This window comes from Hermetia illucens, chromosome 4, assembly GCF_905115235.1.
Source record: "Hermetia illucens chromosome 4, iHerIll2.2.curated.20191125, whole genome shotgun sequence".
Lineage (NCBI taxonomy): Eukaryota > Metazoa > Arthropoda > Insecta > Diptera > Stratiomyidae > Hermetia > Hermetia illucens.
Window position 1 is genome coordinate 155,668,912 of NC_051852.1, and position 13,328 is coordinate 155,682,239.

At 41.1% G+C, this 13,328-nt stretch overlaps 1 protein-coding gene across 1 annotated transcript; it reads left to right on the forward strand.

Annotated features, from left to right (window-relative positions):
* Positions 1 to 83: 83 nt before the first annotated feature.
* Positions 84 to 12,766, forward strand: LOC119654304 (death-associated protein 1). Its single transcript, XM_038059611.1, has 3 exons — positions 84 to 280; positions 11,626 to 11,714; positions 11,779 to 12,766. Exons 1-3 carry the CDS (start codon positions 238 to 240, stop codon positions 11,938 to 11,940), a joined length of 294 nt encoding a protein of 97 aa, XP_037915539.1. The 5' UTR covers positions 84 to 237; the 3' UTR covers positions 11,941 to 12,766.
* The last annotated feature ends 562 nt before the right edge of the window (positions 12,767 to 13,328 follow it).

The window sequence follows — 13,328 nt, forward strand, 5'->3', positions numbered from 1 at the left end:
TCCCTTTCTGCCGCACTGGAAACCATATGGCGCACCCTTCGCTCCGCTCCGGCTACTGCGTTGTGTGTGTTTACTTTTATCTTTTTTTAGACTTGTTTTGGGTTGCAATCGTGTCACATAGGCCAGACAGAACAGTGGAATTCCTGAAGACAATCGCTTGTCGCAATTTTCGATTCTCGGTGCTCAGCAACGTTGAAAGTTTTCAGTTTCGGTTGGAAGCCAATTGACCAGTGGAAAATGGCAGATGAACAGGAGAAGAAAGCGGGCCATCCGCCAGCAGGTGAGTGGGTGAAAACTTGATTTTGACAATGCGACCAAGGATCCAATTAGAACGTGAGGTTCTTCCCCGTGGCGGAGTGCCAACAAAACGAGGGGAGGGTGGGCTGCTCACCTCGATTGTTGGCCAGATGACGACATGCCAACGGTGGGCGGTTGTGTAGATGTTTCTTATCTGCTTGTCCGAGTGCCCGAGCTGATAAAGAATCTTTGCTTAATCCCAGGAGTGAAGGAAATCGGGTCCACGTCACAATTGTTTTGTCTATGGGAGCCCGAAAACTCCTCACCTGGGGAGGGGTGAAGATCCAATCTTGCCCAGAGAATGGACAGGCGCACGACCCTTCTTCGCATTTGACATTTCTGCTGACTCCGCTTTGTTTTTATTTATCCAGCGCGTTTCCACTTTGACCTTGAATCTTATTTTTACCAAGTCGCGGTTTGACGGCCATCGCCGGTGATGGTAAGCAACGAGGCCGTGGCGTGCCGTGCGCCAGGTGTGATTCTCAAGCTGTTGTGAAATTGGTTTTGGAGCACGTAATATGCGGCGATGTTTAGGTGATGAGACGGAACTTGTTTGGTTTGCATAATTTTGCATAACAGGATGTGATTGTGAAACAAATTCACAAACAGCAGCGGTTTTTGGGGCGTGCTAGATGGCTGCAGGTTGAAAGGGTTAAACCACCCTGGAGCAAACAAAGTGTGGGGTTTTCTTTAAGAAATAAAATGTTCAGTAATTTTGTAAAGCTGTAATACCACTGATAATATGTAAAAAATAGATTAATGCAGTAAAGAATAATATTGCTGGAAACTACTTATGTGTCCGGTCCGCCATTAATTGGGTGGTGAACTTAGGAATCCCTCGATCTTCAAATAAAAATTTTAGTTTAGCCTCGGTCGGCTTAGGCCATGAATTTTACCAGGCGGTTTCGTCTTCATTATAATTCATAGATATGTCGTATTTTTGAATTAATATAAAGGAGCAAATTCCAACTTGTAACCACTTCGGTCTCATCCTCTACACCTCCACCAGAAATATCCCAGCCGGTGAAACCCGCCTGAATTCCTATTTGGACGAGCTCTACCGGTATTTCACCCGCTGGAAACTATCCCTGAACCCACAAAAATGCGAGACAATCGTATTCTGCTGTACCGCTAAGATGACGCAGAAAATGAGAGCGACATATCAACCCTGCCCCACAATCACACAATGAAGTCACCTACCTTGGGGTGACAATGAATTCCCGCTTATCCCACCTCCCACAACTGGTGCCTTCAAACTCCTTTATCCAATCCTAAAATACAGTAGCCCAACACCTCAGAAAGTCAAGTTGCTTTGCTACAAACAGCTTATCCATCCCCTCCTCATTTTCGGCTTCATCTTCTGGTCCGACACTCCCCCCCCGCAAATCGAACGACTCCGTCTCAAAGAGCGCAGAATCCTACGTCACGGTTCCAATATCTACAAGAACGAAGTCCGCTCCAAATACATCTCCAACCAGATCCTCTACGACTCCTGTCAAACGCCCCGCATCGACGCCGCCCTAGCCCGTCATGCCCTCAAATTCCTCGACAAATGCATATCCCATCCAAATCCACTTATCTCCAAGGCCATGCAGATCCAGATCGTCGAAGAGAATCTTCTACAAACTCATCTGTTCCCTCAAATCCTCCTATCTCTTCAGTCCCGTAATCTCTTTTTCTACCCCGGTGGTAGAGCAATCTTCTACAACGGCATTTACTCCTCATCGTAATTTTCAAAACCCACTCATCCTTTCCCAAACGCCTCCCGCACTCCCCCAATCAAAACCCACATCCTAGCTCCTTCCCCCGCCCGCCCGGTTTTATAAAAAAATTGACGAGTGGAGGTTTTTTTCGACTTTTCCTCCAGAACACTTTGACAATTATTTTTTCCTAATTTCTTCTCTAGTGATAAGTCAGTTTAAGCCATAGTTACCTTAGATTAAGCTAGGCTGTTAAGGTAGTGCATAAGTTAGATGAATTCAGTTAAGTAGTTTTATAGGATAAAAAATGTTGTAACCACTTCGGTCAGATTGCTCCCAGGGCAGAGGTGGGGCAGCGTCTGATGAGTTGCCTTTGCTCTGAACGAAACCGCAAGTCATATGAACTCCTCGTTCAGAGCCTAAACAAATATCTGGCCGATTGGTCGAATCATTTTTCATTCTATCAACGACCTTGAGAACATTAAAAATTGACAGACAATTGCATTCCATCCACTTTACTGGCCGCGGTCAAATGTGGGCTATTCAGACGTAACTGACAGGCAAAACTGTACGCGGGATTAAAGTACTCCATCAATTCGTTATCCCTAAAAGCTGTCTGGCGTCCTGACCTACGTCATTGCTGCATCTGAGGCAGAGTGTATCTCGTCTTCTTTTTCTATCATACATATTGCCCTTATAGACTTTTCGGGCTGGATCATGCTCTCCCATTAGGTGACCAGCTCACCGCAACCTGTTGAGTTGGATTTTATCCACAACCAGATTTCGTCGTTATGTAGGCTACGGATTCGACGATCCTCATGTAGGGGACCAAAAATTCTTCGGAGGATTCTTCTTTCGAACGCGGCCAAGAGTTTCCAATTTTTCTTGCTAAGAACCCAAGTCTCCGAGGAATACATGAGGACTGCCAAGATCATTGTCTTGTACAGTAAGAGCTTCGACCCTATGGTGAGACGTTTCGAGCGAAACAGTTTTTGTAAGCTGAATTAGGCTCTGTTGGCTGCCAACAATCGTACGCGGATTTAATCGCTATAGATGCTATCGGTTGTGATTTTCTACCCTAGATAGGAGAAATTATCAATGGTCTCAAAGTTGTAGTCTCCTATCTTTATTCTTCCCATTTGACCAGTGCGGTTTGATGTGTTGGTCGGTTGGTTTTTGGTGCTGTCGTTGCCACCATATACTTTGTCTTGCCTTCATTGATGTACAGCCCAAGATCTCGCATCCATGGCCGCCTGCTCGATCTGGATGAAGGCAGTTTGTCAATATCATCAGCATAGGCCAGTAGTTGGGTGGACTTAAAGAAGGTCGTACCTCTTGCATTTACCTCAGCATCACGGATCATTTTCTCGAGGGTCAGGTTAAAGAGGACGCATGATAGGGCATCCCCTTGTCGTAGACCGTTGTTGATGTCGAATGGTCTTGAGAGTGATCTTGCTGCTTTTATCTGGCCTCGCACATTGGTCAGGGTCAGGGTCAGCCTAGTCAATATTATTAATTTCGTCGGGATACCGAATTCTCTCATGGCCGTGTACAGTTTTACCCTGGCTATGCTATCATAGAGGGCTTTAAAGTCGATGAAGAGATCATGCAACTGATGTCCATATTCCAACAGTTTTCCCATCGCTTGCCGCAGAGAGAAAATCTGATCTGTTGCTGATTTGCCTGGAGTGAAGCCTCTTTGGTATGGGCCAATGATGTTCTGAGCGTATGGGGCCTAGCAAGGTAGAGGAGAATATCTTATAGATGGTACTCAGCAACGTGATACCGCTATAATTGCTGCACTGTGGGATATCTCCCTTTTTATGTATGAGACAGATAATGCCTCGTTGCCAGTCGTCAGGCATTGATTCGCTGTCCCACACCTTGAGCACAAGTTGTGAAGCACTTGGTGTAATTGGTCGCCTCTATATTTAACCAATTCGGCTGTAATTCCATCGGCTCCTGGCGACTTATGAATTTTAAGCCGATGAATTGCACGGACTGTTTCTTCTATGCTTGGTGGTGGCAGTATATGTTCGTCGTCTTTAGTTGGCGGGACCTCCAACTCACCGATGTTCTGGTTGTTCAGTAGTTCAGTACTCAATCCATCGCTCCAATATTCCCATTCTGTCGGAAATCAGATTTCCCTCTTTGTCTCGGCAGGATGAACATCGAGGTGTTTAAGACTTCATCCTGCTGACTTGTTGGCAAAACTTTCGTGATAAGTCTCCGCGCGTGCCTGTTCTTTGAGAATGCAGCATTACTCGGTATGCAGCATTCTTCCGTTCCGTTGCTAGCTTACATTCATAGACAAACCAGCCCCGGTCCCTGCCCAACGTATTTCCTGTAACGCTGTTACATCAGCCTTATATTGGGATCGGGTATCGGCTAGCTGCTTGGCAGCTCCATCTCTGTACAGGGAGCTCACGTTCAATGAGAAAATGCGCAAATCGTTATTTCATTGTCGTTGCCGGGTTCGTCGTTGTAAAGTCCATCCTGTCCGAGGCTCCTTCTGTGGCTTTATAACGTTGGTTTTCCGTGTGGGGTTATCAATTCTACCCCCAACCTGGAGGACCAGTTGGTAAATTTGTCCCGTTTTTAGGCGCGGGAGACTCGCTTTCATCCTTCGTCTGTAGCTTTTCGTTAAAAAAGAGCTCCCAGCGGTCATCACGTGAAGGTGAAGATAGTGTTTGGTAGAATACTGTTGGTGTTGGTTCAGCAGGCGTTTCCCAGGTTTTATGCTCTGGGTACAAATCCACTTTTCGCCCTGGGACCTATACTACCCTTTGACCACCTTTGTTGATATGTCGATCACAAAAGGCTATTTGCGGAACGCCACTTCATACAAATTGCGCTGAATCATGAAGCAGTTTCATAGTACGGTTCATCGTTTGCTGATAACACTGATCCGGGCACACTAACTACTACCATTCCTTTTGCCCCGCAAAGCAATGATAATCAATCCTAGCACGCAAGATATATTGCTCTGGACTGAGCACGAGGGAAATTGTACGGAAAATCGAGTCGACTGTGATTGACAAGCCGCATGTACTTAAGGGGGTCATCCTGTGTGAAGGCCGTTTTTTCGCTTTTTTGGAAATTTTTTGTGAAGAACTGGATAAAGCTATAACTACGAATTTTTTACCACATATTCATTAATATCTTGAGCATGCGTAGTAATTTTTCCAGCTCGATAGCATTGTTTATTATTGAAATACAGAGGAACTTATACACACATCTCCAAAAAAGGTATTTTTCTGTTGCCACGCTAGAGGACGCTGTAATCATCTTAAAGAAAAAATATAAACGGCATTTTAACGTACGGACTTAACCACAGTCCGCAAACCAGGATTGTTAAAAAATATTGAAAGCTACATTTTTGGTGCATTGTAAATTTTTTTTTAGTGAATTTTGGGGATTTTTCAAGGTTTCTTTAATAAATAAAAAACTACCGTCCGAGGTTAACTAGGAGAACTTTTCTTCCTAGATACGGGTTGGAGTGCTGTGGGTAGGCTATAGCGCAGAGATTTGTTCCCAACCTTCATAAACTCTAAACTAAAGTGATGGAATGTCAACCTTGCTATTGCTTCGCAGTAAGGTGTTTAGACACGATGAAAAATATACAGATTTAGGTGTTGGTTAGAGGGACGAAGTGGACCTTTTTCATGTAATATTAAACTTCTGCAAGAACAGTGATTTTTTTCTAGAGCGCTACGGAATTGCTAGCTAACTAAATATCATTCACAATTGGCTACTCACAGATTATCATGTGTTTGATTGGTTAAAAAAATTTCCATTGAAAGCATCAGAAGTCTATATTTTAGAAACACAGGCAACGTATAAATAACTGATGTTTTTGGTCTTATCTAAGGTACTATAATGCAGATAAAACTCTTATCGGCCATTTATTTTTGATCTAATTTTCTTCCATCAATCAAACTTAGTTCGAAGCTGGTTACTGCTTCAAATTATGTTTATGTGATAAGTTATCACCGGTATTATTATAGAAGAATTTTCGGTTGCTATGATTTCTTCTTTTCGATCAATCTGTAGATGTTATAGTTTATTGACACGATTTGATTTATTTTTTTTACCATGACTGACTGATTGCTTAATCTTTCGCATCCTCGCGCTTGGAATTATTTAAATAAACGTGCTTAAGAGTCACGTATTATGTAAGAAACGATGAAAAATGTTTAAAATTTTTTAAATATCAAAAGAAGAAGTCAAGCTAGTTCAAGCTAGTTAAAAAACAGGGATCAATTTTTCAATGTAATATAATGGTTTGGGTATAATGGGTCCCTTGCTTGTATCTCTGGTCATTCAGTTTGCCAAAAAACTGCGTACATAGCGGCAAAAGTTCTTCAATAACTCACTCCTTTGTAGAGTGTATGGTATCCATATAGTCCGTCTCCGTATTGTTATTTTCATTCTCATCCATGCTAGCGATAAGTCGAAGGCAGCGAGACAACACAATAACGAACACAAATATTAATGTAAAGAAAAAAAGGAGATTATTTTGAAATTAGGGGATAAACTCTACATATTTAAGCATATATCGATATTGCGGGTTTATTCCTGATTTAAAAAACGTTTTCCTTCTTTCTTTATATACTTGGGACAACCCATAATACCAAAATCACAAACTTTCATGACCAAGCAGGATTCTAATCCGGAGCAACCAGTTCGAGAGGCTGGCTCGATTCTTGTTCCTGGTTGTAATTCATCAAGTCTGCCCTGTCGACCTATGTAATTGATTCCTTTTTCACTACATAGTCGATTATCCTGCGTTATTGGATTTAAAATCAAGCTATGACCCGGATCGGCAGCGTTACGTAAGTCCACTGGCTGTCTATTTCTGATTGCAATCGAGTATCCCTTCATCTCCTCTTCCTTTGGCTCCTCTTATGATTATGTGGCCTTACGTATCTCCCCGCCCAATACTGTTCCGTTTTTATTGTTTTTTGTGTACTTCCTCTGTGCTTGCCCCTCCCACCTGCATGTTCTGTTCGACAGTTTATCTCAATTTTTGGTATGTTCTCCCCCGCCGATTTTAACCTCCTAATGTTCAATTGACCTAATTATCCTGACTTTCTAATTGTTTCCAATAACCCTTTTTACACTTCTCCACTACTCTCTTTCTGTCTTGCGTCCATTTAGATGTTTTTAGAGTACACTCTCAACCTACTCCTTTCCAACTTGTCCTATTTCCTAGTATATCTCTGTATGGACGATGCAATGCCCGAAATCGTTGGGGCATTAGTTTCACGATTTCGACTTTGTGTCCTGGGTTCGAATCTCTGTTATAATCATGAATGTTTGTGATTGTCTAAAAGGGATAGTATAATGGGCTTACTAAATGCCAGGCATGTTTGTTTAGGCTGTGAGCGAGAATTTCATGTTTTTTTAGACTGAGAACGGGAATTTTATGGCAAATATTTTTTATAAATGCTCACACATAAAACTTTCCCAAATTTTCGTCTCAAAGTCACATCCAGAGTGGACCTGGTGGGCTAAAAAGTTCGTAGGCTACTATAGCATATTTGATAAAATTTGATTTGCTTATCAATTATAGTTGCCTTTGAGGGCGATACAACGATTAAAGCGATCGTACGGTTTTTCCATACCATTTTTATAGTGCGATTTGTTTGCATGCGGAAGCAATGCAATTTTGCCGTCATTTTCATTGATTTCTGACACGGCACGATGTGGTGATGAAACAGCACTTTCTTCAAATGGGGTATTTTCCCCGCGATTTCATTGTTCAAACGCTCCAATAACGCTATGAAATAGACGCCGTTGTTAGTTTTTCCCTTAGCCGATAGTCGATAGCGATAGCCTTGCCAGACAACTGTTACGTCTTTGCACACTTTGGAGTCATTTTCAAAATCATTTTTATTTAAAATCAAACATTGATTAATAATAATATAAATTGACAGAAATGAATGAAAAAACTAAGGTGTGACTATTTTATACGTTTTCGAAGAGACATGAATGCCTTGCGAGCGTTTTCTAGCGCAACTTTAACGTGGTCGCAGACCCAAGTATTTAACGCGCTTATCATGAGAATGCAGCAGTGTGGAAATCTCTCTAATGCCTTTTCAAGTTCCTACTGGCGGACCTGAGAAGGAATTTCGAAACAGAATTGTTTCGCACTTTTACGCATTGATTTTTATTCGCCAGCTGTTTGTGAAGAACTTAACGTCATTGAATATCTTCTGACGTTCAACTTGCACCTAAGTTACCTTCTTAGGTGCTGTGTAGGCTATCAAACCGTCAACGAAGACAACCAACGACCTTTTCGGAGATTTATTGAACTGAAACAAGTAATTCGCCCGCAAATACTGCAAAAAGTGTAGGCGTAGTCACTGTTCCTTGCTGCAATCCATTCAGAACATGAAATTCTTTACTAGTAGTGAGACTTCCACCATGAAAAAGCCATACAGCATACTACACATCATCGCTACGAGGTGACTGGGAAACTCGTTCTTCAGGAGCCTGAAAATCAGCCTATTAAACCAGAGGGTATCAAAAACCTTCTCCATGTCTATAAGGAAAGCGCCTGTGCACTCAACATTGTTAATCCACCAGCAAATATCAGACGTTACCTTCGTTATTGCAAGTATTGTCGAATGTTCAGATCGAAATCAGAATTGCGCATTTGACAAAAATTCCTTCTTCTTGATATGTCCGTTCAATACCAAAACCTCAAATACCTTGATGTTACGCAGCAATCTGTTGCTCTTAGGGCAGGATGAATTCTTTCCTCTTTTTAAGATCGGCAACATCCGGGCTTTCTTCCATTGTCTTGGAAAGAAGAAATTGTTCAATAAATTATTAAACCGGGATGCAATAATTCCGAATGGCAATATCTGGTAAATGCTTGAGGACCACGTCGAGAATGCCATCTATACCAGATGATTTCTTATTGTTGTTTACTCATCTAAATATGGTGGTTAATTCCTCACATGAGACAAAGTAATCAAGCAGATTATCACTGAGTATCAGATCAGCTTGCATCACGGGACAACTGGAGAACTGTAGTGCCATTTGGGTTGCTTTTGAAAGAAAGAAGAGTTTCAAACACTGCTCAGAATCGTCAACTAGTTGCTTTTGGTCGATTGTGAGCTCGCGGCACTCATTTTGAACAGAGCTTTCGCATACCTAGTTATTCATGCACGATACGTCCAACACGTTCCTTTGATATCTTTATAGCGTCAGCTATCTCGACTAACTTCACTTTGCGGTTATACAAAATTATTTTGTAGATTTTGATTTTTTTGGTGTTTTCATCGGTAACAGCTTCTTTGAGGCCTTCACTGCGTGCATCGTCGTCAGTGGTTATTTCGGCTCGTTTAAACTGAGTAAACCAACTCTCAACGGTTGACTTTCCTGCTGTGAAGTCCGAATAATGTTTAACAAGTCAAGCTCTGGCTTCGACAGTATTTTTTTTTTTTTCACCAAAAAGCAATGATTTGTCCATCCATGCAACTAACAAAGATTGCTTTACCCAAAATGTTTTATCCCACAAACTATTGCAATAGTCCGACAGCTGTCAAATTTGTACACGTGTCTCTTGAAGGTTAGGGTTAAATAAAATTCCTATGGATTTAAGACTAGTAGCGTCATCTGTGTGTTAGCCTACGAATTTTTCAGCGCACCGGGTAATGATGCCACTTGGCCGGCACGTGGCTTTCGGACGGTGCATTGCAGGCTCTTCCATCGTAAATGACAGGCTGAACTGAACGTGAATGGCGGTCTTTGGTTAGGATCACCGCATATTAGCTAACTGAACGTACGATCAATCTCCCAACGTTCTTTACAATGTTCTTTCCGATCTCATTGCAAATTACATCATTTCCTCTCTCGCGTGTCTGCGTTGTTATCTAACTAGACACACTATCGATATCCATAAAGACTTTCGCTTGAAGCGTGCACTACGAAAGAAATTTCTCTTTTAGAAATGTCGCTTGCCTTGCTCATTTCAAGGGTATGCACTCCGCCGTGTATTGATAGTAAAAAAAGCAGATAAGCAATATTTGATTTGATCCTATCCTTGCAATTTCCGTGACCTCAGGTAATTTTTCTCTACTTCCATTAACTTTTCTGGTTCCACTGCTAATTTCCCGCAAAAATTTGCTTTTGCTTTACTTCGGTGTCAACTTCTTTGCCCCGTCCCTATCCCTTTTTTAGCTGGAGGTGTTGAGTCGTTCGTTGTACCTTTCCTTTCTCCTCCCTTGATTGAGTTCCGCATTGACGTAACATAAATATCAGACGCCATTCTTAGTTATTTGAGAGCCTTATTTTCTTTACCCTCGAACAGCTTTAGCTGTGAATTACCAGTCTATTACATTTCTCTCCTATCGACCTAAAATCTTCGAGAGATGTGCCAAACACTGGTGCACCATCTACTTAGGTCATCTCATAGTGAAAGAGTAACATAGTTTCCTGAAAATCTCGATCTATTTCCTTCAACCTACTTGGCTTCACTAACGTTGTTGCTGAATGTCTTCATTCACTACTTCACCACTATTGAGTTCTCTATGACCTCTCATTTCATTAACCACACCTTACTCCGCTCTAAACTCTCTTTACTCAACTTTCCTGCAATAATTATCACATGGCTCGCTTGCTATCCTTCCAACCGTTCCTACAGAATTTTTTTTCATGGTTCATCCCGTTCCTTCTCTGCTTCCTATAGAGTTCCCCAAGACTCCATTCTAGGCCCCTTATAATTTATATTTTTCAATAACCGCCTCTCCTCTTCTCTCACATGCCCGTACTTATTCTACGCAGACGATGTTAAATTGTTTGCCTCTTGTTTGCTTGCTTTTTTGCCGCTTAATGAGACATTTTGGTACGTTGGTGCTCTTAACGTCAGCAAATGACATTCGGCATGGTATTCGCTCAAATCCTACTCAACTTTTTTTAACTAATCTCTTGGTTCTAACTTCTATTGTTTCTGAGCGGCTTTCAAGACCTGGGTGTAAGATTTTAACGACAAGCTTCTTTTAAAACCCACTTCGTTGACATTGGCAGTTGTGCTTTCAAAAGGATTGGCGAGTTTACCTCAATCCAGCGCCCCTTAACACTTTTCAACTACTTCGTTAGAAGCATCGTCGTAATTTTGTCTTCATACCGCAACTGTGATTGCTTTGTTCTTGAAGTTGAATAAGGAAAATTTACTCGACCCCTCGTCTTTAAAAAGAACCTTCTTGCATGGACTATCCGTTCTGACTCCGCGCTCTCAACCTCCGTTACCAGGCGAATTTTCCTTGATATGTGTACTCTTTTCAAGCTCTGTAATTGCTTGGCGGACAGATTTGCCTCCTCAGATATTATCTTTCGCATTGCTTCTTGTAACACGCGTAACGAGGATATTTTCAAATTTCCTTTCGAGGGGCTCGATAGCAACTTTCACTCACCGATCTCGAGAATATTTCGGTTCCACAACGCTCTATAGGTTCGATCATTCGACTCTGTTTCTCTTCTTAGTTTTAAGCGTGGAATAAGTTATTTACTTTCTGCTCCCTCTGAGGGCGACATGTAATTGGAAATTCTTTCTTTTGTGTTGTCTTTCCTTAAATAGGTAAATATTGAAAGGCTTTTCGTTTCTTCTATTTTTCAGTTAAAGCAGGAGGCATGCGAATTGTCCAACATAAAACTCCACAAACGGAACGACCACCAAAAGATGCAGAAGACTGTACAGGACTGACTGTAAGAATAACTTTGAATTTTGAAGGAATTAAAATCTTATATCCTGTTTAATATTCGTTTTCAGCCTCCTGTCAATATAACTCCAAATGCTATGAGCATTAGCGGTGCACCAGCACGAGGTAATTCCGATTATTCGCCACAAGCCGCACAAGTTGCTCATTCACCGAAGCCTCCTAAAGAGGTTCCAATTAAGCCACATGTTAACATTCAACAACCTCGGAAGTAGATATCAAGAAGGGAAGGGAACACTACCATAACCTTCGATTCCTGGTTTAAAAGACTTGTTCATTCCGGTTTGCGTTTATAAACACTTTATTGTTCCACATATACACATTCGCGCCTGTAACACAGTTTTTCAAGCACATTTGTAAGTTTAAATTCACGTAAATGAAACAGAATAATTTTTGTTGAAGTAACTATTCGGAGTTGGTGTAAAGTGTGCTATATTGAAGTCGGTTGTTCCTTTCGTAGCAACTAGGACAGTTCGCTTTTCTAAATTTGCCTTTTAGTTCGTATATGACTTATCGTAGAGTTAGAAGTTGTCATTGTGCTTTATTCCTTGAATCATTCGGTTTGGCTGAAGTTACCTGAAATTAGTAATGCGGCCACCATGCTTGAAATACAACTATGTTTCCCTTGTTTATCTTTGTCCTTTTAAGAAAATGTCACAATTATTAATGTGTGCTCTTTCGTGATCCTAACTTTGCTTATTTCCATTTTTTTTAATGAAGAAATCGACTTAATTCGAAAAGGTTGTTATCAATAATAATAGTAATAATGTCGTAGTCAACTATAGGCATTGTAAGTTTTTTACAATCTGTGGTAAACCTGTTGTAAACAGATAATCTTCAATTCAATGTATTTTAAATCTTTTCTTTTTTAAAAATGAATATCCTTTGAGTCCCGGTTAGGGTTTATATAATTTTTTATCTCTTTGAAAATCATGCAAACGACTAGGAGTTGAAAGAAAAAGAAATAAAAACTAGATTATGTTAAAACTGAATACATTGAAAAGTTTACATATTTTAATAAAGTTTTGTATTTGATTGTAAGAAAAGATACCTGTTGTTTTTTGTTTAAAGAGGAACGATAAACTACTACACTAAGGTTGTTCAAAACATGAATATGGGCGCCAAGGATTTGTGCTCTCCAAGTGGTAAAAAGTTACAGACCTGGAGAACTCATGAAAACCATGTACCCCTTCGAAGTAACCTGCGGAAGACTGCTTTCCACTTAAGTGGAATGTCTGCGCTTAGTTCAGCAAGTTGCATAATGTAGGAAATTGAAAACCCGACTACAGCCGGTCTGTTCGTAGCATTAACCCATCGTTCAAAAAGTCCCGGGACTAGCGTAGAGATGGCGCTAATAATGCCATTTATATACCAAGATTCAGAAGTACCAACCTCCAGATAAGATGTGTCAAAATTTGATGTAATTCGAAACATAACCAAGAAAGCTATAGTGGTTAAAGTGACGCTACCTTTGCAATCGTGAAAAAATGGACCAAAACGAGTTTCGTGTGTTGATAAAACATTGTTTTCTAATGGGGGAAAAACACTGTTCAAGCTCAGCAATGGCTTGAAAAACGTTAGTCGGACTCTACTCCGTCGAAAA